Source organism: Heptranchias perlo, chromosome 18, assembly GCF_035084215.1.
Source record: "Heptranchias perlo isolate sHepPer1 chromosome 18, sHepPer1.hap1, whole genome shotgun sequence".
NCBI classification, from domain to species: Eukaryota; Metazoa; Chordata; class Chondrichthyes; order Hexanchiformes; family Hexanchidae; genus Heptranchias; species Heptranchias perlo.
Window position 1 is genome coordinate 35,086,569 of NC_090342.1, and position 27,116 is coordinate 35,113,684.

Genomic DNA, 27,116 nt, shown 5'->3' on the forward strand with positions numbered 1-27,116 from the left:
CTTCACTTTTTCCCGATTTTCTGCCTTACTCCCTTGAAAGCCATGGTTCATACTGTAGCATGGTTCAACAGCCCTCCAGTATCTTGCCCATTCATGTGTGAGATCAGGCAGTTATTGTCAATGGGATACTGAATCATGAGGGTCATCACAAATGAGCCCAAATCTTGCTCCCACCCCTCTCCCATGTCCATTTTTGTAAAATTTCCAGCAGGGTAACTGGATGGTGATCATGAATGAGAAACTCTAGCTAATTTTCTCGACCTGCACCCTGACCCAGGGACACTGAAGCCAATTGTAGTACTCGCATCAACACCCCAGTTGAGATCTGCAAACTCAGCACAAACCAATGCTTGAATGTGGGATCTTCTGGCCCATATCCCTCAGTACCACTTCAGTTGCTAATTAATCCACTGAGCAACTGAGGAGCAGGTAATTAATTTAATTTTCAATTCATTAAATCTCATTAATCTGTAAATACTGTTATTTATTTGTTTATCATTTTATTGATTGCACTGTCGATATACAACATTTTATTATAGCCCACAGGCACTTACTCTGCATCATCGACTTTCTCACATGTGCCAGGACTTTTCAACAAACTCCACAGTCCTAGAGCATGGGAGAAAGTCTTGAAGGCACTATCAGAAAGGAAATAAGTGGCCCCTAACACTGTTACTGATGACACTCCTGTTGAATTTGAGGTAGTAGGAAACATATTCACATATCTGTACTCAGAACTCTTTCAACGTCCATTTTATGTGGAGATCAATTACCTTCAACCCCTTTGCTCTATTAATGGCTCTCAAAGGTCTTAATACTCGCAGCACTCTGAGAATCTTTACTACTGCTATTGCACTGGAGCTGCAAAGAGAAAAACTGTATTTATCAAGGAGAAAAACACTCTACTGTTGATGCTACCAAATTTTCAAAAAGATGTGAAAGCTCCTCTGACATCAAATGAAACCTCAGGAACATATGGCTTTAAAACATATAAGCCCCAATTTTAACTCGGGGTGGCAGCCGTTCAGCTGGGGGCCAAAGTGGCAAACTGCCCCGACCTCAGCAACACGAGGCCCGGGGAGGGTTTTAACTCCTGGGCTGGCCTCATCTGCATAGCTTCAGTCAGGTTCCCGCCCGAAACCAGCAGAAAGTGGCACTGGCTGGCAGGCAGGAGTGGAATGATGGGCAGCAGGAGGTTGCCACCAGGGACCAAAAGAATGGACACCGGCACGCAGGTAAGTCATCGGGAGGGGGTTTGGGAGGGCCTTGCAATTCTGCTGCTCCTGGCACCACAGTGAAAGTCAAAAGCAGTAAAAAAAAATCCGTTTTGAGGCCTTTTCCAGCCCCAACTCCTCCTCCTGCTAGGTTGGCCTGGTGGGAAAGCCATAAAACCTCTCTGCCCTGGCCTCTAGTTAAAATAGCATTTGGGCCCCAAGATGTCATCGGCGAGTGATCTGCATATTTAAAGCAGCCTCTCAGTGGCTGAAATCTGAAAAAATGGTCTGGCTTGGAGAGTACAAAATTGTGTGGAACTGCTGGTAGTTTAAGAGTGAAACATGCACACTCTACCAGTTGTCATCATTATAAACATTTTCTGAACTAACCCTGACTACTTTAAAACAGTTCTCGGCGGGTGTCCTTCCCATCTGCTCAGAAGAGCAATTTAAAATCAGTATCTGCATGAAGTGAGTAGGACCTCAGTGGGTAAGCCTAATTGCATTGTATGTACCTTTACAAATTTTATGAATAAAGTTTATTTTGAAATATATTAAAAAAGTGAGTCTGTAACCTGTAACGACTGTAATGCGATGAGACACCCTGGAGTGCCATGAACTGTATGTACAATGTATGGTGCATAACTGTATTGATTGTACCAGGATCGTTGAATTGTATTGTATGTACCTTTGCAAATTATATGACCTGTATTGTATTGTTTGAAGCATGGCTTGAATTGCATTGTATGTACCTTTACAAATTTTATGAATAAAGTTTATTTTGAAATATAAAGAAAAAGGGTAAATCTTATGGGCGATTCTTAACTGCCCGACCGCCCAGTTTCTGCCAAGCAGGCAGGGTTAAAATTGCCCCTATAATTTCTGAGAATGTAGTTTCATTCAAAGCTAGCGGGTCACTAATTCATTGAAATATGAATTTCATCCTCTATTGTCTTTGTTGCAGACAAGAAAACTGGTTTAAGAAAGTAGTATGCTGGTGTCATCATATCAGCTTCAACACATGCATAGTCCTGCATTAACACTGCAAGTGATGCCATTCAGATGTTGTTGCTACTGAACACCTTTTGGGCTACTGCTTGATTCTGAATTTTGAATCAAGCAAGTCATTCAGACTGCCATGTCTGGTTCAATACTGAATTCAAGGAGTCATGGTGGAGAAAATGTCAGTGCAATGATGATATTATACCCCAGATGCCTTTGGCATGCCTAGTAAATATGTAATAGCAGAATATTAATATTAGTTGATCTGTATTTTAATACATTGATGTAGCTGAGCGATCTAGAACCATTGACCCTTTATGTAGCATCTAATTTTAATACCAACCATCTTGTGGATACATGGATATAATAGAAACTTTGGCTTGATTTTAACATTGCCAAATAACAAAGTTACTTGTGAGATGAAAAGTAAAAAATTGAAAAGACATTATTAAAGCAGATCAATTTCACACTTCCAAATCTGTAACCAGTACAATAGAAAGGTTAAGATCTTTTACCACTACTCAGTTGCCAGCATGTTTGAATCTTTGTATTCTTTTCAGAAAAGGCTTTAACTGAACAGTTTAATATTTGAGTACGATCCTTGCCAACCACCCCCCCGCCCCCCAAAAAAATTCAAAGACAATTTAGTCGTTTTAAAAATACAAGGGTATGGAATTTCACCTGTGACTTTGTTAAGGTCACTGTGAGGCTGGTTTGATCTTTTTTCTTTTTTCTGTGCGATTGTTTTGAAATGCAGTCTAACCCATTGCACATTAGTGAGAGGGGGGCATGGATTTACAACCAACCTAACTAACCATTTCAATATTTCTCAAACCATTTTTTCCAGTAAATTACTTTGGCATAGTATGAGAATTTTCAAAAAGTAAAAAAAAACAAAATAAAACAAAATTTATAACTCACTGCATTCCAAAGGAGATGAGAGAGACGCTAACCACCACCAGGTCAAGTATGTTGAAGTAATTCCTGCAGAAAGAGCCCTTGTGAAGGAAAGCCCCATAGGCAGTCATCTGTGCAAAAGGGACAAAAAATGTGACCACAAAGATACTTTTCAAATCAAGTGGTAATTAAAACAAAGTCTTTGAACATTGTAAAACCACAGTTTCATGTTTATATATATTTAAAGAGATTCTGAATTAAAGGGTCATCGACAATCCCTAAAGTTGATACACAAGGATTTTCCATGTGATGGAACAATAATAATTCGATCAGAAAAATGTCATTGAACAAATTGTCAAGACAATGATTTTTCCATAAATCACTGGATCCTCCACATTTATCCACTTTTATTCCTATGTTTCAATGTTACTTCTGTACTTGTTTGATGCATCTGATACTGCATGGCCTATTGCAACTTTTCTTTACATCACTGCTTGTGCTCTCATTTATACCAAAGGTGTATTTTCTACCTTTTAGGACTGATAGGCCAAAAAATTGGTTTAGCCCTGGAAACTGTGCAAAGTGGGAAGCCGCCTGAAGATGCCTGAAGACATCGGCCCGAGGCCCCTCACATACATAAAACTGGCGACCTGTGGATGCCAATCGGGCGCCCTGATGCAGCTTGCTGGTTGAGACGCTCAAAAATTGAGCTGGATCCAAATGCAGGTAAGCCCTGGGAGGGGGGGGGAGGGGAGGCGCCTTTAAGAACTGCTGGTTAGACTGCTGTAGAACCCCAAAAACTGAGCGAAACATATACAGTGCATGCTCCGCTTAGTTTCTGCCAAATCTAGCAGCAGGGTCCTAAAACAGGCGTTAGGCCCCCGATTAGCATATTCACAGGGCCTAATGGCTGTTTAGATGGGTACCCCGGACACTTGAAAGTCGTCGGCTACCAATTTGACAGCCAGCGTAGTTCCAGGGGTGGGGGGTGGGGGGAAGAGGAGACATGGTCAATTAAGTATTGATGCAAAAGCTTTCTCATGCTAAATTATAAATAATTTTAAAAATCGCTTAAAGAAATATTTAAGGAACATTAGTCTATATAAAAATGTGCTTCTGGAAACTATTTGTTTCTTCAGGATTAAAAGGCAAAAGAAACTTTTATTATGATGATGTTGCCTGCACTTAACATGAAATTGCATTTCAACATAAAAACCCATCTTATTGTGTCATTGTATACAAATGCCAAATTTGTCAAACATTTTTATGCAGAGTCAGTGTCGGTGCCTCCTTAGTAAGAGGTAAGTTGTGTTTTATTGCTTTCTATGGAATATTAGGGAGGGGTGGTTGCTGAAAGATAAGACTAAGTGCAGAAATATCAGGTTTCAGTGCCTCAGCCTTGAACGGAAGACGATAATTCTGGTCCTGCAGCCAATTGCTGCACATTTGGGTTGAAAAATTCTTTTAACTCAGATATGTATTTTTTTAAATAGATTTTGAGGCTGATGCTTCTCCATGAATATTTATGAAGAAGAACTAGGGGATGAAAATGAACAGAGTGATTTAGTAGTCCAATTACATAATCCATTAAAATCTAGTTTGCAAGTGCAATAAGTGATCAAAATAGCTGACGTGATTCTGCAGTTCACCATAAGAAATATACAGAATATGATCACAAAGAAGTACTACTGCAGCTATACAGGTTGTATTTTTTGCCCATCCTCAGTTGCCCTGAAAAGGTGGAGGTGGACCACCTTCTTTAGCCATTGCAGTCCCCCCTCAATCTTTTTTTTTCTAATGAGAAGAAGTTCAACTTTATGGGTGTAAAATTCAATTTTGACGGGGGCGGAAACCAGGGTGTAGTGGATCGGCCGCCCGTTATATACCTCGTTCGGTTTTCCTTTCCATTAACCACAATAATTTAAGTTCCAGAATCATCTTTGTCAGTCTTCTGTGAGCCCTCTCCAATACAACATTGTTATTTTGATATTATGGTGCCCAAAATATTATTCCATATATGGTTTACCAGTCATCTATGTTCAAAGTTAGAATAACCTGCTTTGACTAACTGTCAAATACATTTGAAGCTAAAAGCTTTAAGTGAATGATCAGTAATCATTTCCAAATCATTTTCCTTTTTTACCTTTGCTAATGCTCTTCATAGTATGTCAATTATCAGCAGGGCTGAGTAGTCTTAAGTCACCAGATTCAAGGGATGCAATCATTAGCTCATAATGGCCTCTGGTCCCTGTTTAGCTGCATGAATTTCAATCCCACCACTTCATGATAAACAGCTGAGTGGTTCGAAGGCACATGTAAGATTTCTGACATGTAATCCTTGCTTTCGAGGCATTCGAATGCCATGGTGTGGTCTGACAAAGTCTGCCACCACAGATCCAGGATGTGTAAGATTGCTGTGCAGCATATCTCTGATTTTTTGCATATGTTTCAAGCTCTGGTTTGTGCTTGATGACCTTTGAATACCAACACGTGGTGTTCACCTGATCACTGTGTTACAAACTGGATAGCCAGGTGGTGAAGGATAGAATACTAGAGCCTGGTCTTCAGTTGGTTCCAAGCCTTTATTTACAGAGCTCACCCTTACACATCGTGCACCCCCTAGATAAGCTCCCTTGTATAAATGGATACAAGAGCGTCCCCAGTTGAAACCCACCACCTGAATACAATTAACACTAATTGATATAAACCACATGGATACAATTAACACACTGGATGTATTCCATAGTCAGTAGGCACTGCACAGAATCTTAGGGTAAATATTCTGCTTGTGTACTCCCGGCATGGAATCTTGCCCACAGGGAGCACAGATGTAAAATGGTACGGCTGCAGTCTTGGATGTTTTTTATCTCCCTTACACGTGTCACCGGGCCATGTGGCTTCTCATCATCAGCAAAATTTGTAACTTTACAAGTGGCTCACTTCACCAAATTGTTTATGAATAGTGTGGACAGTAGGGGAGAGAGAACAGATCTTTGCAGGATTCCACCAGTCACTCCCCCATTTCCAAGAGCATTTTTCTCTTTGTCACCTTCTGCCTACTATTGCTAAGTCAGTTTTCAATTTCATGGGCCTTACTCTTCTTTAAAAGATCCACATGGAAATGTTTAAGCCATATTGTGATAATTGAGCACAAATGAATATAAATTCACAAATTCAATGTGCCATTACCTTTAATATAATTTCTACTGTAAAGATACTAGTGAAGACATAATCTGCATAGGTAAGGACCTGTAAAAGAAGAATAACTTTGCATTAAATTCAGTCCAATAATTTTTATCTGCAAGGAATTGCAAATGTAAACAAATAGAATCCAAAAAAAAAGTTATATAAATTTGAGTAGATTTCTTGTGGCATTGCGCACGGTGAGTGGGACAATTCGCTGTCTTATAATATAAGGGGTACTTATGCTGTGTAGAGGATTAAGTCTGGGCCATGGATTTACAGTAATTGAATATGTCAAATTCCATTTTTACTAAATGGTATTCTGGGATTTTTACTGGTGCTTTGGGTATTGAATGCCTTGATACCATCCATCATTCTGTGAAAACCATAAACGATTGATGTTTATTTTACATATATTCCTTCACTTACGTATTTAATTTTTTATCCCTTTTCAGTTTTAAAGCTGAGAATACAATGCAAGATTGCACGCAGGATATACCAGTTGGAGTTAGATATAATCCTTCTGTAGTCAGGAAAGTCAAGTCACAGTAATTCCTGGGGCTACGTAAAAGGGATAGAGACCTGACAAACTGTGTCTCAGGCCCTTTTACCTGAGATATTGGGCCCGATGTTAGCAGGGCTGCGGGTTCTCGGCGGGGGGGCTATCGGGCGCGTGGGTAACGCGCCCGGTGAAATTAGTCAGCTTCCCGCGCGATTGTAGCAGGCAATCCACTAATTGGATTCACTTACCTGCTCCTCCGGGTTCCCCACTGCTGATCTGCGCGTCGGGCGGGCTGCGCATGCGCAGTAAGATCTGTCAGCTGGAGGAGTTCTATTTAAAGGGGCAGTCCTCCACTGACAGATGCTGCAACAAATAGAAAAAATTACAGCATGGAGCAGCCCAGGGGGAAGGCTGCTCCCAGTTTAATGATGCCTCACTCCAGGTATCAATACATGGGGTGAGGAGGAGGGGGAGGACAGAAATCTTCCTCCCGGCGTGCGGGAGGAAGCGGCCTGCCTCTGCCACCAGGAAGGCCTGGCTCGAGGTGGCAGAGGAGGTCACCAGCGCAACCAACATATCGTCCACCTGCATACAGTGCAGGAGGCGCTCCAATGACCTCAGTAGGTCAGCCAAAGCGAGTACACTTACTCATTCCCCTACACTCCGTCTGCCACATCACTGCCCCCACCCCACATCTCCTTCAGCACTGCCAACACTACTCTGTCACATCACCCCTCATACCCACTCAAACATCATCCTCATCTTACCTGCACCTACTCACCTCGCCAGTACTCATCCCACCACTACCACTCAACCCAATCCTCATACAATCTCATGGCTCTATCTCATACTCACCCTCTCGTGCATCTTTTTCACGGCCAGCCTCACTCAACCTGCCACTACCTGTGCTGCAGCCACAGGGCATGCATCACATATGTGCAGTAGGCAGCGTAAAGCAAACGTGTCGTGAGCATGAAGGGGATGCACAAGGGTGTTTGAGGGTTTGTCATGGGTGTTACTTATATTGAATTTCTGACCAACTCACATTACATATTATATTGGCACCACTACTGCCATGTCTTCGCGAATCCTGTCTGGTTTGTGCAATAATGCCCTCTCCTGAGGATCACTATGAGGACCCACAACTGATGCCACCCATTGTGTCACTGCAGAGTGGGTGTAGGTGTATTTGCAGGGCTCTTTTGCGCAGACGACTGAGAGACATCGGCGATGTCCCCGGTTGCACCCTGGAAGGATGCGGAGGAGAAGTTGTTGAGGGCAGTGGTGACTTTGACAGCGATAGGTAAGAAGATGGTGCTCGGGCCAGCCAGGAGCAGCTCGGCATGAAAGAGGCTGCAGGTGTCCACGACTACATGTCGGGTGACTCTGAGCCTCCGTGTGCACTGCTGCTCAGAGAGGTCCAGGAGGCTGAGCCTCGGTCTGTGGACCATGTGGCGAGGGTAGTGCCCTCTGCGACGCATCTCTCTCTGCGGTAGCCCTCCCTCTTGCTGTACAGGTGGATTTGTCACAGCACTCTGTTGTGGAGCTCCACGTGTCAGAGGTGGACGGCGTGGATGGCGAGGCTGGTGATGCTGTTCGCCCTCCGAGGAGGTCATGACTGCAGCTATGGCGGCCCCCATCCGCAAGATGTACATCTGAGGGGGTTCGCAAGGTAGGTACATGTCTCCGGACCCCGGGGTAAGTGTGCAGGTTGGTGACTTTGACCGTCAGGAGGAGGGTGGTGGAGGCCAAACTTTGTCCCAAGTGACAGAGTGGCCTCCTGCAATGGGTGAGGGTCTCCCCCCACCACAGGCTGACAGCTGCAACACGTCCATTTGACCTGGGATTGTTTCCCCCAGGGTGGGAAACAGTCCCAGTTTGCTCTAAAATCCCACCCCTCCTCACATAATCCCTTAATCAGGTCAGTTAATGACCTGAAATACCTAAATAAATACTTTCAAGTGGCATCCCGCTGGCTTTAATTGCCTGCGGGATTCCCACCAGCGGGGGCTGCGCGCGCATGACGGCGCGTCAGCGGGGAACCCGGAAGTGCGCGGGTTCGGGGCCAGCTCCGGTCCAGTTCCGGGATTCTCCGGTTTTCGGAGCCCCCCCCGCCAGGAACGCACCCGATAGCGGGTGCTAAAATGACGCCCATTGTGCCTGAAGAACAAAGCATTGTCTGGGGGAAAAAAATCAGGAAAACTGACTCTTGTCTTATTTATGAGGTTCTCATGAAAGATTCATCAACCTGAAACATTAACTCTGTTTCTCGCTCCACAAATGCTACCTGATCTGCTGAGTGTTTCCAACATTTTCTGTTTTTATTTCAGATTTCCAGCATCTGCAATATTTTGCTTTTGTCTTGTCTTATCTTGTCCAGATATGAAATTACTTTACTGCAATCACTTCCATGCACCCATTTTAAAATTTATATTTAGCATTGTTATTTTTAACTATATAAAATAACTGTTCTGTTGCTGTGTGAAAGACTTAATTGACACTGGGGGCTCGAATTTACCAGGCCTGCGGGTTTCCGGCAGGTGGTCCTCCGGGAGCGTGGTCAACATGCTCGGCGAAATTAGTGGGTTGCCCGCACGATCGTAGCAGGCAACACACTAATAGGAATCAATTACCTGCTCCTCCGGGGTCCGCGGCGCTGGCCTGCGCGTCGGGCGGGCTGCGCATGCGCAGTACGATCTGTCAGCTGGAGGCTCTCTAGTTAAAGGGGCAGTCCTCCACTGACAGATGCTGCAACCAATGGGACAAATTGCAGCATGGAGCAGCCCAGGGGGAAGGCTGCTCCTAGTTTAATGATGCCTCACCCCAGGTATCATCAGATGGGGTGAGGAGGAGGGGGAGGACACAGATCTTCCCCCCCGGCGGGCGGGAGGAAGCGGCCTGCCTCTGCCACCAAGAAGGCCTGGCTCGAGGTGGCAGAGGGGGTCACCTGCGCCACCAACATATCGCCCACCTGCATACAGTGCAGGAGGCGCTGCAATGACCGCAGTAGGTCAGCCACAGTGAGAACACGAAGTCTTTCCCCTACACTCCGTCTGCCACAACAATGCCCCCACCCCACATCTTCTTCGGCACCGCCAACACTACTCTGTCACATCACCCTTCATACCCACTCAAACCCCATCCTCATCTTACCTCCACCTACTCACCTCGCCAGTACTCATCCTGCCACTAACACGCAACCCAATCCTCATACAATCTCATTGCTCCATCCCATACTCACCCTCTCGTGCATCTCCCTCACGGCCAGCCTCACTCAACCTGCCACCACCTGTGCTGCAGCCACAGGGCATGCATCACATATGTGCAGTAGGCAGCGTAAGGCAAACGTGTCGTGAGCATGAAGCGGGTGCACAAGGGTGTCTGAGGGTTTGTCCTGGGTGTTACCTATATTGAGTTTCAGAGCAACAAACAGCACACATTATATTGACACCACCACTGCCATGTCTCCGCGAATCCTGTCCGTTGTGTCCAATAATGCCCGCTCCTGGGTATCACTATGAGGACCCACCACTGATGCCACCCATCGTGTTACTGCAGAGTAGGTGCAGGTGTATTTGCAGGGCTCTTCCGCGCAGACGACTGAGAGACATCGGCGGTGTAGCCGGCTGCACCCTGGAAGGATGCGGAGGAGAAGTTGTGGAGGGCAGTGGTGACTTTGACAGCGACAGGTAAGCAGTTGGTGCTGGGGCCAGCCAGGAGCAGCTCGGCATGAAAGAGCCTGCAGATCTCCACGACTACATGTCGAGCGAATCTGCGCCTCCCTGTGCACTGCTGCTCGGAGAGGTCCGGGGAGCTGCGCCTCGGTCTGTGGACCATGTGGCGAGGGTAGTGCCCTCTGCGATGCGTCTCTCCCTGCGGTAGCCCTCCCTCCTGCTGTGCAGGTGGGCGTGCAACAACACCGTGTTGGGGGGCTCCACGTCTCTGCGGCGGACGGCGTGGACTGCGAGGCTGCTGGGGTTGGTCATGCTGTTCGTCCTCCGAGGGTGTCCATGCACCACCCATCTGGCAGGTGTTGGTCTGAGGGGTTGTGCAGGGTAGGTGGGTGGTTCCTCGGACTGGGGCTGCGGTTTCGTGTCGGTCTGTCCTCTGGCTTGGCGGGGGGTGGTGGAGGGCAGGTGTTGCCCTATGTGACGCGGTGGCTTCCTGCGTGGGTGAGGGCTCTCCTCCGTGGAGTGCACCTTGGGACCTGCCACAGGCTGCTGGCTGCAACACGCCTGGTTGGAGAGAGACTGTTTCCCCCAGTGTGTGAAATTCACTGCCTTGAACCTAAAATCCCACACTTCCTCTTTTGACAGCTGCTTCAGCTCATTAAATGACCTCAACAAGCAAGGTAAGTACACTCAAGTGGAACCCCGCTGGCTTTAATTGCCTGCGGGATTCCCACCAGTGGGGCTTGCGCGCGCAGCCCCGCACGTCAGCGCGGTACCCGGAAGTGGCCGGGATTTCGGCGCGATCTGGTCACGTGACCGGATATTGGTATTTTCGGGGCCCCCCCGCTGGAAACCCGCAGGAAACCCGACGCGAAAATCGAGCCCTGGGTGTTTTGGCTGACATCAATGGGCAGGATGCTCCATTCTGTTAAAAAGTTTTCAGTGAAGGATTAAACTCAGGAAAGGTTAAGCCAATTCTGACTTTATTTGAATTTCTTGAAGCTACTTTGATATTTGTTATTGTCAGCACATACCACTGCTATTTGGAAAACTGTAAACACAATGAGAATATAATTCACTTTAACTATTTTCATGCAACAGAGATACCATTGGTCTCAAAGCTTCATATTTTTAAACTTACTCTGTTTCTTTTTGTGTCCTGGTGGACAGGATCCTCTGCTGCCAAAGAAATACTGCTCATGAGGATGAAGAACAAGATGAGATTTGTAAAAATGTTGTCATTGACGATCCTGTGGCACAGCACCCGAAACCTATAAAGTAGATTTGTATGAGATGATCATGGTAATAAACTAGAAGGGAACAGTTTTATTAATTCTTCCTTCTATTTTTTTGGCTCCTGCCCCAACTTAACTTCTATGTATCAATACATGATCCAAAACAAAGGTGCATCAACTCCTATATCAAATTGCTGGAGGACAACTATTAGCATAATAGGATGGGATCAAAGACCATCACTTTTTTCCTGCTTTACCACAAAATATCACCCTGCTAAGACTGAAGAAACTTGCCCTCTTAAAGAAGCTCAAATACAAACATTAATTGAAAGTGGGAATCCATCCCATTAAAATTCATTCTACAAGCAATATGATGGTAAATCCAAGGGAGGATTATGTGTTCACACAGTAACAAAACCTCAGGCATGAGAAAAATATTCATTATTACAAATGGCATGCAAGTGGGAAATGTAAACCCATCGCTGTATATCTTATACTTCATACCATATTTCTCAAATAAATCCACCTGGGCTTTCAATTTTGTTGATCTAGAGCACTTCGTTATGCTGAATAAAGGAACCACACTTTAAACCTGCCAACTAGACATGGATAAGTTATTTTCCAGCTTCTGTGGAGTTGAAAATTGACTGTTCTGTTTACAAATTACAGCAGTGTGTTTATCCCTTCATCTTCAATCTTTCATTGATTCTTTTTTCTGTTTTCCTATTGTATCCAATGCATGTGGGGCACTGTAGTTATTTTCTGCTGCTCAAACTCTTTAGGTACAGTTTATATCTTTTTAATATTTGCTTCCTCTGGATCATATTCAATTAATATTTTTTGGTGAGTGAAAAGTTAATTTTGGGGCGAGTCCACCCCCTTGCTAAATAACTTTAAAAATATTTTCCAGTACTGGCTGAGTAGTATCATAAACATATTTAATGCATGTTTGTCAAGAGTACAGAGTTAACAATTTTTACATTTTTATCTAATAATGAAATGCTTAGCAGTTCAAAATATGAGGGTACTGGACTGCCTTTTCAAGGTGCAATCTATTATCAAATAACACTGAAACTCTACCACATTCTACGTACGGGTTTACCCCAGTTCTTGGCTGGTAAGTTGTACAAACTACGACTAATGATTATTTGGTGCCGGTTCCAATTTTCATATTTCTAGACAATGTTGTACCTATCAGCCAAAAAACAGGCACATATATTGGATATATGACAAGTGTTCACGCTTCGCATAAACTATTTCTAATTCATCTTACATTCAAGCGTAGAAGGCTATTACTATAATTACTCCAGGCACCCTTCTTAAGGAATATGTGAATCACAGTCGTATTTCTAGTCGAGCAGGGGAAAGATTTGATTTATTTGATGAACACGTACAAGTTAAGACCTTCTGTCATAAAATTTTGTGTCCTCAAAAGTCCTTGCCAGGGGGTGTCTGAGCCTAATCTTGTTTTCACCTGACATTCATACATATGCAGTTTTAAGCAGGTGTTGCAGCATAGCACTCAGGAATGGGTAAATTGGCTAATTTTTCCCCTGCCTAGCCCATAAACACCAAGGACAGAAGTAGCATTGAAATTGTTACTCTGGTTGAGATCACTCAACTCAGCACAGACAAGGGGTCAAACCTCAGATCTTCCTGATTAGTAGGACAAAGTAACACATCAGGTAGTACATTTACCCACTGTGTCATCCAAGGAGCCTTCTAAAACAACAATAACCAAATATATTTGGACGTATGGAGAAACAACATGCCCCCATTTTATATTTATTTAATTAAAAACATACTGCAAATAAGTCCTAACATGCCTCAAAAAAATTACTTTGCATCACAGATGGTCACATACTTTCTACCTCTCTTTCCCTTCCATTATTTCTCTGCACCCTGTTCCATTCTATAGTTAAGAAAATAGGCCATTGGCCTGCTTCCTGATATCTGCCAGTGTCACTCAAGTGACCACCAGGCAGGACAGGAAATCAATCTAATGTGACTTATGTTCTGATTTCACTCTCCATGCAGAAAACAACCTGGCCTTTGCTTGCTGTCTGCCCCTTCCACTGATGTCACAGCTGAGATCAGGAGCTCAACACATCAGAAATCATAGATACATAATTCTGCTATATCAATATGGTGCACTATGTTGAAGTATCAACACGCTTTGCCAGTTTTTAATATTTAAAAATGTACGTAACATTCACAGTTAAGGTTTAATGGTTGATACCTGTTTGTAGTACTGAAAACAAAGAATGCACTGGCATCAGGCATGGGAACAGCCTTCTCTTTTATATGTAGTTCAGAGAGTGGGCGAGGACGTGGTCCTACAGGCATTTCCGGCTCATCATCATCTTCATCGCCTAAAGCCAAAAAATTAAGTCCAGTTATTACATCTTTGTGATTGACAGGATATCCCAACCATTGTTATTTAGATCTCAGTTGTAAAACTTTCTGTTATGCCCTTGTTAGACTGCACCAATAGCATAAATTTGGTATAAAACATATTGCACTAGTTTCACTAAGACGCACTCAATTAGATGCTTTCGGGGAAAAGCACAGAGTCAGTTCCAGTGTGACACTTGGATCTGAAACCTGTGACATGTGACATGACTTCATGAGATGTATCAAAGCTTTTCTATGCTTACTTAGCGACATAGGTCTAACTCTTTGGGCAAGTGAACTCAATCAAGTAAGTAGGTTTAGCCTATGTTCAAACTTTGGTTTTGTAATTTATCATTATCAGAACCACATGATGTGCTGCTCTCTTGTAACTCAATCCAGTTTGTGCATCATCCTCTACATATAACATTGAACCCTCTGTTATATGGAAGATAAGATGCCACTATCCTCTGCATTATCCTCTAAGTAACATATTTGAGCCTGTGCATTGCGCTTTACAGAACACACTCCAGCTCAATGCATTATGCTCTGTGTAACACATGCCAGTCTGTGTGATATCCTATTTTTAATCTGGATTCTCACATCTAGAATATTTCTACTATGCCTTCGGAATCATCCAGACCTAGTAATCCTTTGTTATATGTTTCTTCAAAATTTTTCATTTATGTTACATTTTTGATGAATCATTTCTGTGCTTTCAATTGAATCATTTCATTGACCATGTCATTTTTTAGAAAACCCACTTAAAAGGTGAAGGATCATATTTTGTAGATTAAGATAGTATATGCTAGGACTTTGTCAGAAAACCATTGCTATTTCTAAATAAGTTGAGCTCAAGGTTACAACAAAACAAAAAATGATCTGAACTATCTTCCTGTCTGATCTTTAAATTACTTCCTTTATCAAATTACAGAAGAGACATGATAGTCAACAATTAACTTCATACATTACATACACTCTCACGATCACTGCTATAGCCCAGAGGACAATAATTTACATTTCTAGCCCTCCACTGCAGTAAATAAAAATGGAAAAAAATGGTTTTGTGGCAGTAGATTTTTATTTTAATTTGCTTCTCTCCTGTATACCCTATTTTTCACCCAGTATATACGTCATTCCTTTGATCAGGAAGCCAAACTAATCTAGTTCATAAGTATATTCATGGATATAGTCAATGATCCTCCTTTATTCAAACTAAACCTAAGCTGTATGCAAGGACCACCTCCCCCCACCACCCCAACCCACCCCATTCAGATTTCTCTCCCTCACCACAGGCGACTTGCCTCAGGTTAACTAAACCCCATCTCCCTAGAGGGCATATCAACTTAGGAATGTTTTCTGCATTTCTTTGTAACTAATTCCAGATACCCAGAAATAGGTTATATGCCTCCTCTGTCAATTTGGGTATTTCCCTTTCTTAACTTCTGACCTCCAGTGATTGCTAGTTATTGGAAAGAGTGCAGAGAGACTCTGGGGGCAAAATTGGATAAGGGCCCTTTTCGGGCAAGGGCAGCGTGATGCGCTAGTACCCCGCGCCCGATGGCCCCAATGCAGGCAGCACGTGAACTTTGTGCTGCCTGCTAATTACCATGATATCTCTGTGCAGCTAGTGCTACCTGCGCTGCTGAGAGGCTGCACAGAGAATGAGGAAGTTGGAAATGGGGCGTGTACAGCGCACGTCATCAGCAGCCCGCACCTCTTAAAGGTGCAGGTGCACATTTTAAATGGCAGGTACACAGTAGGTGGAGGGAAAGATAGTAGGCCGCGAGGATAGTAGGACCGGCGCGAGAGAGGGCTCCACGCTTCTCCGATGATGCACTGGAGGCCCTGGTGGAAAGGGTGTATGAAAGGAGGGCCAACATGTGCCCATAGATTGGCAGGAGACCCTCCAGAATGCAGCTCCGCAGGCAATGGCAGGCTGTGGCACAGGAAGTCAATGCCAGGAGCATGGCACCATGCACATGGGTGCTGTGCCAAAAGAAGTTCAATGATTTGACACAAGTGGTCAAGGTGAGTGAATTCAAGTGGCACATCCTACCAACTGCACCACTGCTCAATGCATCACACTCCCAGTCACCCACCCACCATCAAACACTCCCCATTTATGCACAATTCAAGGAGGAGTGTAGAAGAACATGCCAGGAGCAGCACCAGGTGTACCTAAAAATGAGGTGCCAACCTGGTGAAGCTACAACTCAGGACTATATGCATGCTAAACAGTGGACGCAACATGCTATAGACAGAGCTAAGCGATTCCACAACCAACGGATCAGATCAAAGCTCTGCAGTCCTGCCGCATCCAGTCGTGAATGGTGGTGGAGAATTAAACAACTAACGGGAGGAGGAGGCTCTGCAAACATCCCCATCCTCAATGATGGCGGAGTCCAGCACATGGGGTGGATGATCCATCTCGGCCTCCTCCCGATATCCCCACCATCACAGAAGCCAGTCTTCAGCCAATTCAATTCACTCCACGTGATATCAAGAAATAGCTGAGTGCACTGGATACAGCAAAGGCTATGGGCCCTGACAACATCCCGGCTGTAGTGCTGAAGACTTGTGCTACAGAACTAGCTGCGCCTCTAGCCAAGCTGTTCCAGTACAGCTACAACACTGGCATCTACCCGACAATGTGGAAAATTGCCCAGGTATGTCCTGTCCACAAAAAGTAGGACAAATCCAATCCAGCCAATTACCGCCCCATCAGTCTACTCTCGATCATCAGCAAAGTGATGGAAGGTGTCGTCGACAGTGCTATCAAGCGGCACTTATTCACCAATAACCTGCTCACCGATGCTCAGTTTGGGTTCCGCCAGGACCACTCGGCTCCAGACTTCATTACAGCCTTGGTCCAAACATGGACAAAAGAGCTGAATTCGAGAGGTGAGGTGAGAGTAACTACCCTTGACATCAAGGCAGCATTTGACCAAGTGTGGCACCAAGGAGCCCTAGTAAAATTGAAGTCAATGGGCATCAGGGGGAAAACTCTCCAGTGGCTGGAGTCATACCTAGCACAAAGGAAGATGGTAGTGGTTGTTGGAGGCCAATCATCTCAGCCCCAGGGCATTGCTGCAGGAGTTCCTCAGGGCAGTGTCCGAGGCCCAACCATCTTCAGCTGCTTCATCAGTGACCTTCCCACCATCATAAGGTCAGAAATGGGGATGTTCGCTGATGATTGCACAGTGTTCAGTTCCATTCGCAACCCCTCAAATAATGAAGCAGTCCGAGGCCGCATACAGCAAGACCTGGACAACATCCAGGCTTGGGCTCATAAGTGGCAAGTAACATTCGCACCAGACAAGTGCCAGGCAATGACCATCTCCAACAAGAGAGAGTCTATCCACCTCCCCTTGACATTCAACGGCATTACCATTGCCGAATCCCCCACCATCAACATCCTGGGGGTCCCCATTGACCAGAAACTTAACTGGACCAGCCATATAATTACTCTGGCTGCAAGAGCAGGTCAGAGGCTGGGTATTCTGTGGCGAGTGATTCACCTCCTGACTCCCCAAAGCCTTTCCACCATCTTCAAGGCACAAGTCAGGAGTGTGATGGACTACTCTCCATTTGCCTGGATGAGTGCAGCTCCAACAGCACTCAAGAAGCTCGACACCATCCAGGACAAAGCAGCCCGCTTGATTGGTACCCCATCCACCAAACCTAAACATTCACTCCATTCAACACTGGCGCACAGTGGCTGCAGGGTGTACCATCCACAGGATACACAGCAGCAACTCGCCAAGACTTCTTCGACAGCACCTCCCAAACCCACGACCTCTACCACCTAGAAGGACAACAGCAGCAGGCACATGGCAACAACACCACCTGCACGTTCCCCTCCAAGTCACACACCATCCCAACTTGGAAATATATTGCCGTTCCTTCATCGTCGCTGGGTCAAAATCCTGGAACTCCCTTCCTAACAGCAATGTGGGAGAACCTTCACCACACGGACTGCAGTGGTTCAAGAAGGTGGCTCACCACCATCTTCTCAAGGGCAATTAGGGATGGGCAATAAATGACGGCCTCGCCAGCGACGCCCACATCCCATGAACGAATAAAAAAAAACAATGCTGCACTCGGCATGCTGCATCTCACTCGCATATAGTATCACACTTGCAGGCCACACACCCACCACTCACAGGTCACACACACACCGGCAGCTAATCAACCACGACAGGCACATCACCCACACACCTTGCAGGATACTCACTGACACACTGTCCTCTGTCTTGCAGGAGAAGGTGGCGCATAACAACTGGCAGCAGGAGGGACCTGAGGGTGAACGGGGACGCTTATACATCCTCACCCCCCAAGAGGAGATGATGCTTCGGATCATTGGGGGGGGGCCGTTGCTCCAGCTGTGACAACATGCCATGCTGGAGGCCCCGATGAAGGGGGTCTCTGCATATCTAATGCTCCTTCTCATTTCCCACATCTCCCTCCTCCCATAATTTTTTCTGATTCCCGTGCTGCAGATGCTGTCGGCAAGCAAGTCTTACTTACTCCTCTCCCCACTTCACAACTCAACCTGTTTCCCTTTGTCATCGCAGATACCCAAGAACACGTGGTGGCACCATTCGAGGAGGAGGACACTGAAGCCACACCGTCACTCGATCTGACACTTGCTTCCACCAGCTCAGAGACTGACACTGTGCATCCTTTAGAGGCTAGGGTAGAGGACGGATCTGCACGTGATGAGACACCAGGCACAAGTGCGCAGGAGCCGGGGAGGGGAAACGGATACCACAGGTGCCAGCTCGCTGGAGGGCGAGGTCGCTCACTAGTTCTGCTGCAGAGGAGTCAGATAAGGACTTCGATGGGCCAGGCTACAGAAGACGGCTGATGGGCATACGCAACCAAATGATTGGGGCACTGGAAAGCCTGCCAGAAAGCCTGCGCACAACGAGAAAGGGCATGGAGGAGTCCAGCTCCAACTTGGCACAGGGTTTTGCGCAGAGCTTGGAGTCCATTATTGATAGCGGCACGGATCAGGCAAACATGCAGAGCCCTTGCAGACAAGGCATGTGGTTCCTGTTGCACCCTGTCATCTTCTTCCACTTCCTCTTCCGGCTCCTCACCCTCCTCTTCCTCCTCTTCAGCCTCTTCCTCCTCCTCCTCCTCAGCGTCTTCCTCCTCAGCCTCCTCCTCCTTTGGCTCAAGGTCTTCTCCGATCATTGGTGGCAAAGGCTGGTTCCTCATGATGGCGAGGTTGTGCAGCATGCAGCATACCACCACGAATCTGCCTACCCACTCAAGGGAGTACTGCAGGGGTCCTCCAGAACACATCCCTCATTTGTTGGATTTTCTAAAATTTTGAATTAACGGGACAAAAAAGATAAGGCAGAATCCTGAGTTTCTTTGTAAAATACCAAAAGTGTTACCTGGGAATTCATTGGTAGGGTAAGGATTCTTCTCCTCATTCTCTTCTACCTGGTAGTCATCCAACCCAACCTGTGACACATGAAAAAGGGTTATTGGTGAATTTTGGAAATAAAATATATTCAGTTTTTATTTACCCTTGAAAAAAAAATCACAAATGATCAATGATTTGAAAGGAAACTCTTTGGGGTGGGGGGCGGGGTGTTGGGAAGCAACTTAACAGCACATCACTGAAATATTTTATACCAGGAATGAGCTGTGGTGGGTGAAATGCCTTTTCCCAGTCCTGACTTTTCTTATGTTTATGTGTTCTAATAACATCTCTATTGTGCTGTATGTGAAACCAAATTCAAACTAAATCAACAATTAAAAGCACATACTTAATTTCATTTTATCATCCTCTTGAGCAATCCTAAACTGTATGCTGGTAGGAGTCACATTCCAAGTAATAAGTCTGCGATTTAATTTGTGATCACATTGCTAAGCTTGGAAAACATGTGCGTGCTTTCTTGACTCATACAAACCTATTTCACAAAATAATTTTCTCTTTCTTTGTCTGCCTCACTTTCTCTCACACACACACCTCCCTCTGCAATTAAGATACCATGTCAGCTCATTTATTTTATCAACCTACTAAGCATACTTGATTTCTAAATTCAATCCTAAAGTTCGTGCTATTATTTTGTTTATTTCTTCAGGATTACCACAATGGGAGATAGAAGCATTGACTTTCTGGTTCCGGGTGTCAACTAGGTGGGAGGTGGGCACAGTGCATCTCACACTTGCCGCACTGATTGAGTGCTGAACCAGCTGCAACTTATGGGGTTAGCAACATCACCTCCTATTGGGACCTCACCATTTGTGGAGTCGGATTTTTGGTGTTTGCTGCAGCACAGGATTTAAGGCCTGCAGCAAGACTTAACGTGAGTAAAGATATTGTTGTACTTGTACATAACTTGTTTGCTCATGGAGGAGAAAGCTGATGGTGCACCACATGCCCCCAAGTTCTCAGATGCAAGTGAGGCATTGGAGAGTGGTCCTTCTTAGTAAACAGGACACTGATCATACAGGAGAGAGCGCACAGTATGGCAGGGGTTTGCAGTGCATACAACGCACAGATTTTGCAGTGCATACAACGCATAAAGCAACACCCAGAGAAGCTGGCTCCAATGTCAGTCAAACTAGGCCTTCCACGACCACCTTACGTGAAGTAGGGATGCAAAATATACATGACACATCATAGTCTGTACTCCATATCGCACTATCTTATATTACTTTGTATTTTCAGTATGGCTGCAATTGCAAGTACATGGATGCACAGAAACTATGGGTTACAGCATGGCACTTTAACATTACTCCATGAGCTTCAGAGAATTGGAATTTCATAGTTTATCCTTTCCAGTTTAATAGCTGATGTCGTGTCCCAACCTTGAACATGTCGCATTGCTGGCATGAATTACAAGAAATTGAATGTTTGTTCATTAACAGGCACTTACATTTTATTATACTATTTAAATGAAACTCTTGTCTGTTCTCAATGATTCTCTCAGAGGCTAGCACTCAATTTTATGTCAAATGTATTAACAACTTCATTAAAATAGTGCATACAGAAATTTGATGCCAAAACATTAACAAATGCACTAAAAGTAACACACTGGAGGAACTGTACCCCTATATTGCTTATTATATTCCTGGATGACTTTTTGATGAGACCTTCCTGCCCTTAAGTCCCACCTGAATAGAAATGTATGTCAAGTGCATTCTGGGCAGAGATCCAGCATAAATTACTGTTGATGTTAATGATCAGAAAATCTTCACTATAGAGACTATACTATTTTTCACAGATATGTATTTAGTGGGACTTGGCAAAGCCTGCATGATCATCCAGTTCCATTCCTTTTACAGAGAGGTTAACACAAACATTTTAGGAAAAGGAAGGTGGGTTCAATGAAATTGAGATTTAAATAAAATCAGCTTAAATTGTAATACCGAAATCGGGTGTAGCTAAGCAGTCAGAATTGTGTGGTGCCCACAACACCCAAGATCATCCAGGTATATAATAAGTGACGTAGAGGTGAAACTACTTAGATTTACATAGAAATTACAACACAGAAACAGGCCACTCGGCCCAACCAGTCTGTGTTGGTGTTTATCCTCCAAACTAGCAGTAGCCCTAATTCCATGTGCCCACCCTGTTCTGACATAAAAGTGAGCATTAGCCTCAGAAAGAATCACACAGTTTAAGTAATTCATTTAAATTTCAAGCATGGTACTCTGAATATTCTTAAAAGGACAATCCCTCAAACTGTTATGCATGTTAGCGGGAGGTAATGTTTGTAGATCATAAATTTTGCCCAAACGAAGGAGGAAACTGTGAAGTGAATCACTCAGGTCACTCTTGTAACTTTTTGGTGGCCGGCTCAAGAGTGGCATAGGCCAATGTGTGGGAGAAGGTCATCTGTTGCCTTGTCAGCCAAAGAATGGAATATGGTGCAGGAAAGGACCAAAGCAAAAACCGAATTTGGTTGCCCTCAACAATCAATTGTGTGAGGCCTTTAAACAAACCTTTGTAGCAGGAGGCATGTCTCCATCTGCAGTGATTGTCTTTAGCTCAATTTTTTCTTCTTTCTTCTCCTCATCTATGGGCTGCTTCTCATTATCTGTTGTTTTTTCTGGGCTAGAGTTCCTAAAAACATAATAATTTTTTTCTAGACAAACTTGCAGAAAAGTTAACAAGGAGTGTGAACATAACGTTTACAATGTAGGAACATAGGAACATAGGAACAGGATTAGGCCATTCAGCCCCTCGTGCCTGCTCCACCATTTGATAAGATCATGGCTGATCTGTGATCTAACTCCATATACCTGCCTTTGGCCCATATCCCTTAATACCTTTGGTTGCCAAAAAGCTATCTATCTCAGATTTAAATTTAGCAATTAAGCTAGTATCAATTGCCGTTTGCGGAAGAGAGTTCCAAACTTCTACAACCCTTTGTGTGTAGAACTGTTTTCTAATCTCACTCCTGAAAGGTCTGGCTCTAATTTTTAGACTGTGCCCCCTACTCCTAAAATCTCCAACCAGCAGAAATAGTTTCTCTCTATCCACCCTATCTGTTCCCCTTAATATCTTATAACTTCGATCAGATCACCCCTTAACCTTCAAAACTTCAGAGAATACAACCCCAATTTGTGTAATCTCTCCTCGTAACTTAACCCTTGAAGTCCGGGTATCATTCTAATAAACCTACGCTGCACTCCCTCCAAGGCCAATATGTCCTTCCGAAGTTGCGGTGCCCAGAACTGCTCACAGTACTCCAGGTGCGGTCTAACCAGGGTTTTGTATAGCTGCAGCATAACTTCTGCCCCCTTGTACTCAAGTCCTCTAGATATAAAGGCCAGCATTCCATTTGCCTTCTTCATTATTTTCTGCACCTGTTCATGACACTTCAATGATCTGTGTATCTGAACCCCTAAGTCCCTTTGGACATCCACTGTTTTTAACTTTTTCCCATTTAGAAAGTACCCTGTTCTATCCTTTTTTGATCCAAAGTGGATGACCTCACATTTGTCTACATTGAATTCCATTTGCCACAGTTTTGCCCATTCACCTAATCTATCAATATCACTTTGTAATTTTATGTTTTCATCTACACTGCTTACAATGCCACCAATCTTTGTGTCATCGGCAAACTTAGATATGAGACTTTCTATGCCTTCATCGAGTCCCTGTCCCCGATTCAATATAAGTTTTCTTGGGATTTCCGGCATGCTATCCTCTTTTTCGACTGTAAATACTGACGCAAAGTAATTGTTCAACATGTCCGCCATTTCCCCATTGTCAATGACAATATCCCCACTTTCAGTTTTTAAGGGGCCAACACTGCTCCTGACCACCCTCTTTTTCCTAATATAACTATAAAAGTTCTTCGTATTGGTAAAACATTAATTTACAGGAACAAGGATATAAAGGAAGAAATAAAGTAATCTTCAGCAATAACACTTTTTCTTGAAAACATAATTTTTCTCTCCCTACTTATGTCTCCTCAAGCTTGACTCAGGAGAGAGGTGAATAATCTGCATCCCCACCTCCACCAATGCATTTCAGGAGGACAGCAAGAGTGGTAGTGTTGCTTCACTCTCTAATTTTCCCTCCCTTTGGCAAAATGTCAACCATCCCTTTTAATGTCTGGCTGAATCTAATCTTCCATCATGTGACAAAAAAACCTCAAATACCACTATGCGTGGAATAAACAACAAGAAGTTTCTGATATCCTGTCCAAAGACCCAAGGGAGATAAAACTAACATGAATAAAACCAAAAAAAAACCACATAGACAAGAAAAAACAATTAAAACATACAGCACTTAGCACCTCACAAGGATGTCACTAACAATCTTATTTCTTGCAGGAAAAGCTTGCCCAGAACTCCAGACAGCAGGTTGCCAGTGGTAGAGGCCGCCTGCACACCCTCACCCCCACCAAAAAAAGCATGCTGGCCATCACAGGCAGGGGCAGAGTTATGGTCTGACAACGCTGGGGGGAGACGCCGCACAGGGTTTCTTCACACCTCATCCTCTTTTTCCCTTCTTACTTCTATCTCACTGTACAAATTCTGCATGACAAACTGCAGATGCAATTATCACCCACTTCTTTCTTTGCTGTACCTTCACACCACAAACTAACCCTTGTCCCTCTCTTTCATTTCAGGTGCAGTTTTAATGTAATTCAGGTAAGTAAAACATTATGGTCCATTTAAAGACCGTTGGTTTGGCTGCTGTTCACCTGAGAAAACTTACTGCAGTATGCACAGTGCATAGTATGGTCAGTCATGATCCAATATTGGAAAGGTACCTGAAATAAGCATTAGCCCCTCAGATTTGCATAGGCAATGGGCCTAATGTCTGTTTAAGGCAGCGCCCTGGATGATCACAAACATCACATGCCTGATGGTGAATGAGTGTGCGCACGCCGCACACTATGTTGGACCATTCAGCACTTGTTTTTCACCTGAGAAACAGGTGCTGCACGATTCAATTTCTAGGCCATGAGTCCAAATTGCACTTGGCAAACTGTGAAACTGAATTCAACAAATCTAGTAATTTGTGGGCTGGCACCAGAAAAAGTGATTTAAAAAGCTGCTATTTTATTGTAAGAATCTAACGGGTTCATTAGTGTCCTTCAGGGAAAGGAACCTGTCACTGCTACCTGGCCTATACATTATTCCAGTCTCACCGTACGTGGCTGACCCTTATTGATCTCTGAAGTAGCCAGGCAAGCCACTCGGTTGTAAAAGAACAATTGCTACGAAGTAAAATAACAAGAAAAATCACCATTATAACAGCATCATCACCATAAGGACTGCAGTGGTTCAAGACGGGTAACTAGGGATGGGCAATAAATGCGACCTTGCTAGCATTTCCAACTTCCCATGAAAATCCATGATGATTCATTTTGTATTCCTGGCCTACTTTACTGACTTTGCGAATAAAGCACTGAAACCCTTACATTGAATTAAAAAGAATTAACTTTTGATAGTTGGAACATAGGTCAATCAAAGGGCCTTAGACATAAGGTTAACAAAAATCTATCAATCTCAGATTTAAAATTAGCAATTGAGCTAGCAAAAACTAGTATAAAAAAAAGGCCTGTAAAAAGCAAAATCATGCAGAGAACAAAATATAACTGAAGCCATTACCTGGCTAGTCTTTTGCGTTCCTTTTCTTCTTCCTCCTCCTTCTGGGCAGAAGTCAAGCTTTCAGCATCAGCCAGATTGTCCACAGCGATGGCCAAGAATACATTTAATAATATATCTGTTTGCAGGTAAAGTCAAGGCAATTACAGTATTTGATGACCGCAGTATTTAACAAGACAGTTTTTTCTATTTGACTATTTGATGTTGACACAAAAAATATACAATAACAATGTATGGTATTTAATCATGAAAATTGGCAAGTTATTTTTAATATATTGAAAATATGTATACTTTGTGACATCAGGGTAAAATATTATCACCAATTTAATCAGTTTTTAATCATAAACACCAAAATGATCACGTGGAGCAAATGTAAACTGAAATGCACGGTTTCGTAATTAAAGATGCTGACCCCTAAATTCCTCGATTAGCAATCCCAGCAGATGGGTGCTTAAAATCCTATCACAGCCTTGAATCCTAGGTGCTATTAATAGTAAAAAGATACAGTTCCCACAGATGAAGAGGATGATGAAATAAATACAGACCAACATTCCTGGGAAAGATGGCCCTCCATATGCCCTTATCCCATCATACATCACTGAATTCCAGTCTTCGCCTGTCAGGATCTTGAGAAAACAGAAAAAGGAGACCGCTATTATAAAACCACACACATAAAGAAAGAATACATAAGCTTCTAGTAAGCTAATTTGGGGCCACTAATAGATGCAAGGGATGTGACAAGGCTGAAATAATTCACGTATGACTAGTGCTTATGAGTTATGCACCTCACAACACTAAATGGGTAATTTTTCATTAAATTACCATGCCCGACAAATTAATAATAATTTGTAAGAATAAGGATATCATGCATAAACATACAGGCACAAAATCAAATTCAGAAAACATAGGGTCATAGGAATATAGGGACAGGAGTAGGGCATTCAGCCCCTTGAAACTGTTCCATCATTCTATTTAATATGGCTCATCTACACCCCAACTCAATTTACCCACCTTTTTTCCATTTCCTCATATACTCTTATTTAACAAAAATCTATCGATTGTCTTGAAAATTTCAATTGACCCAGCATCCACAGCCTACTGGGGGAGAAAGTTACACTACCCTTTGTGTGAAAAGTGTTGCATGATTTCACTCCTGAATGACCTAGCTCAAATTTGAAGATTATGGTCCCTTGTTCTGAGTTCCCCCATCAGAAGAAATAGTTTCTCTACCAACCCTACCAAATCCCTTTATCATTATAAACACCTTGATTAGATCACCCTTCAACCTTCAAAACTCAAGGAAATATAAACCAAGTGTATGAAACCTGTTCTCATAATTTAACCCTTTAAACTCTGGTACCATTCTGGTGAATCTGCTCTGTACCCTTTGCTTTGCTGAGGTGCAGAGCTCAAAATGGAACATGGTATTCCAGGTGGGTTCTGACCAAGGCTCTGCACAACTGAAACATCACTTCCTCACTTTTGGATTCCAACCCCTTTGAGATAAAGGCCAATATTCCATTAGCCTTTTTGATTGCTTTTTGTACACGTGCACTAGCTTTTAGTAATTTGTGTACATGGACACCTAAATCTCTTTGCTCCTCTACAGTTCATAGTCTCTAACCATTAAGAAAATATTCTGATCTGTCTTTCTTGCATCTACAGTGGATGACCTCACCCTTTTCCACATTGAACTCCACCTTCCATAGTTTTGCCCACTCACTTAGCTTGTCTATGTCCCTTTGTAACTTCCTGCTCCCATCTACACAACTTACTGTGCCTCCTAACTTAGTGTCATCTACAAACTTGGATTTAAAACTCTCCCAACAATTACCGACCCATGTCACAAGGTTTCCTCCAATTCCATGCACTTTCCTTTTTGCTAATAATCTCTTGAGTGAAACTTTATCAAATGCCTTCTGAA

The 27,116-nt window shown here is 43.8% G+C and overlaps 1 protein-coding gene across 1 annotated transcript in view; it reads right to left on the reverse strand.

Moving 5' to 3' along the window:
• Positions 1 to 27,116, reverse strand: part of LOC137334460 (voltage-dependent L-type calcium channel subunit alpha-1C-like) — a 435,374-nt gene that overhangs the window by 159,228 nt on the left and 249,030 nt on the right. The window contains exons 13-21 of the mRNA XM_067999141.1: positions 25,698 to 25,818; positions 25,196 to 25,310; positions 22,067 to 22,187; positions 19,504 to 19,573; positions 13,944 to 14,076; positions 11,611 to 11,740; positions 6,303 to 6,362; positions 3,138 to 3,244; positions 774 to 861 (exon numbers count right to left, since the gene is read on the reverse strand). Coding sequence (XP_067855242.1) covers positions 774 to 861; positions 3,138 to 3,244; positions 6,303 to 6,362; positions 11,611 to 11,740; positions 13,944 to 14,076; positions 19,504 to 19,573; positions 22,067 to 22,187; positions 25,196 to 25,310; positions 25,698 to 25,818 — 945 coding nt within the window. The remainder of the gene's footprint in view (positions 1 to 773; positions 862 to 3,137; positions 3,245 to 6,302; positions 6,363 to 11,610; positions 11,741 to 13,943; positions 14,077 to 19,503; positions 19,574 to 22,066; positions 22,188 to 25,195; positions 25,311 to 25,697; positions 25,819 to 27,116) is intronic.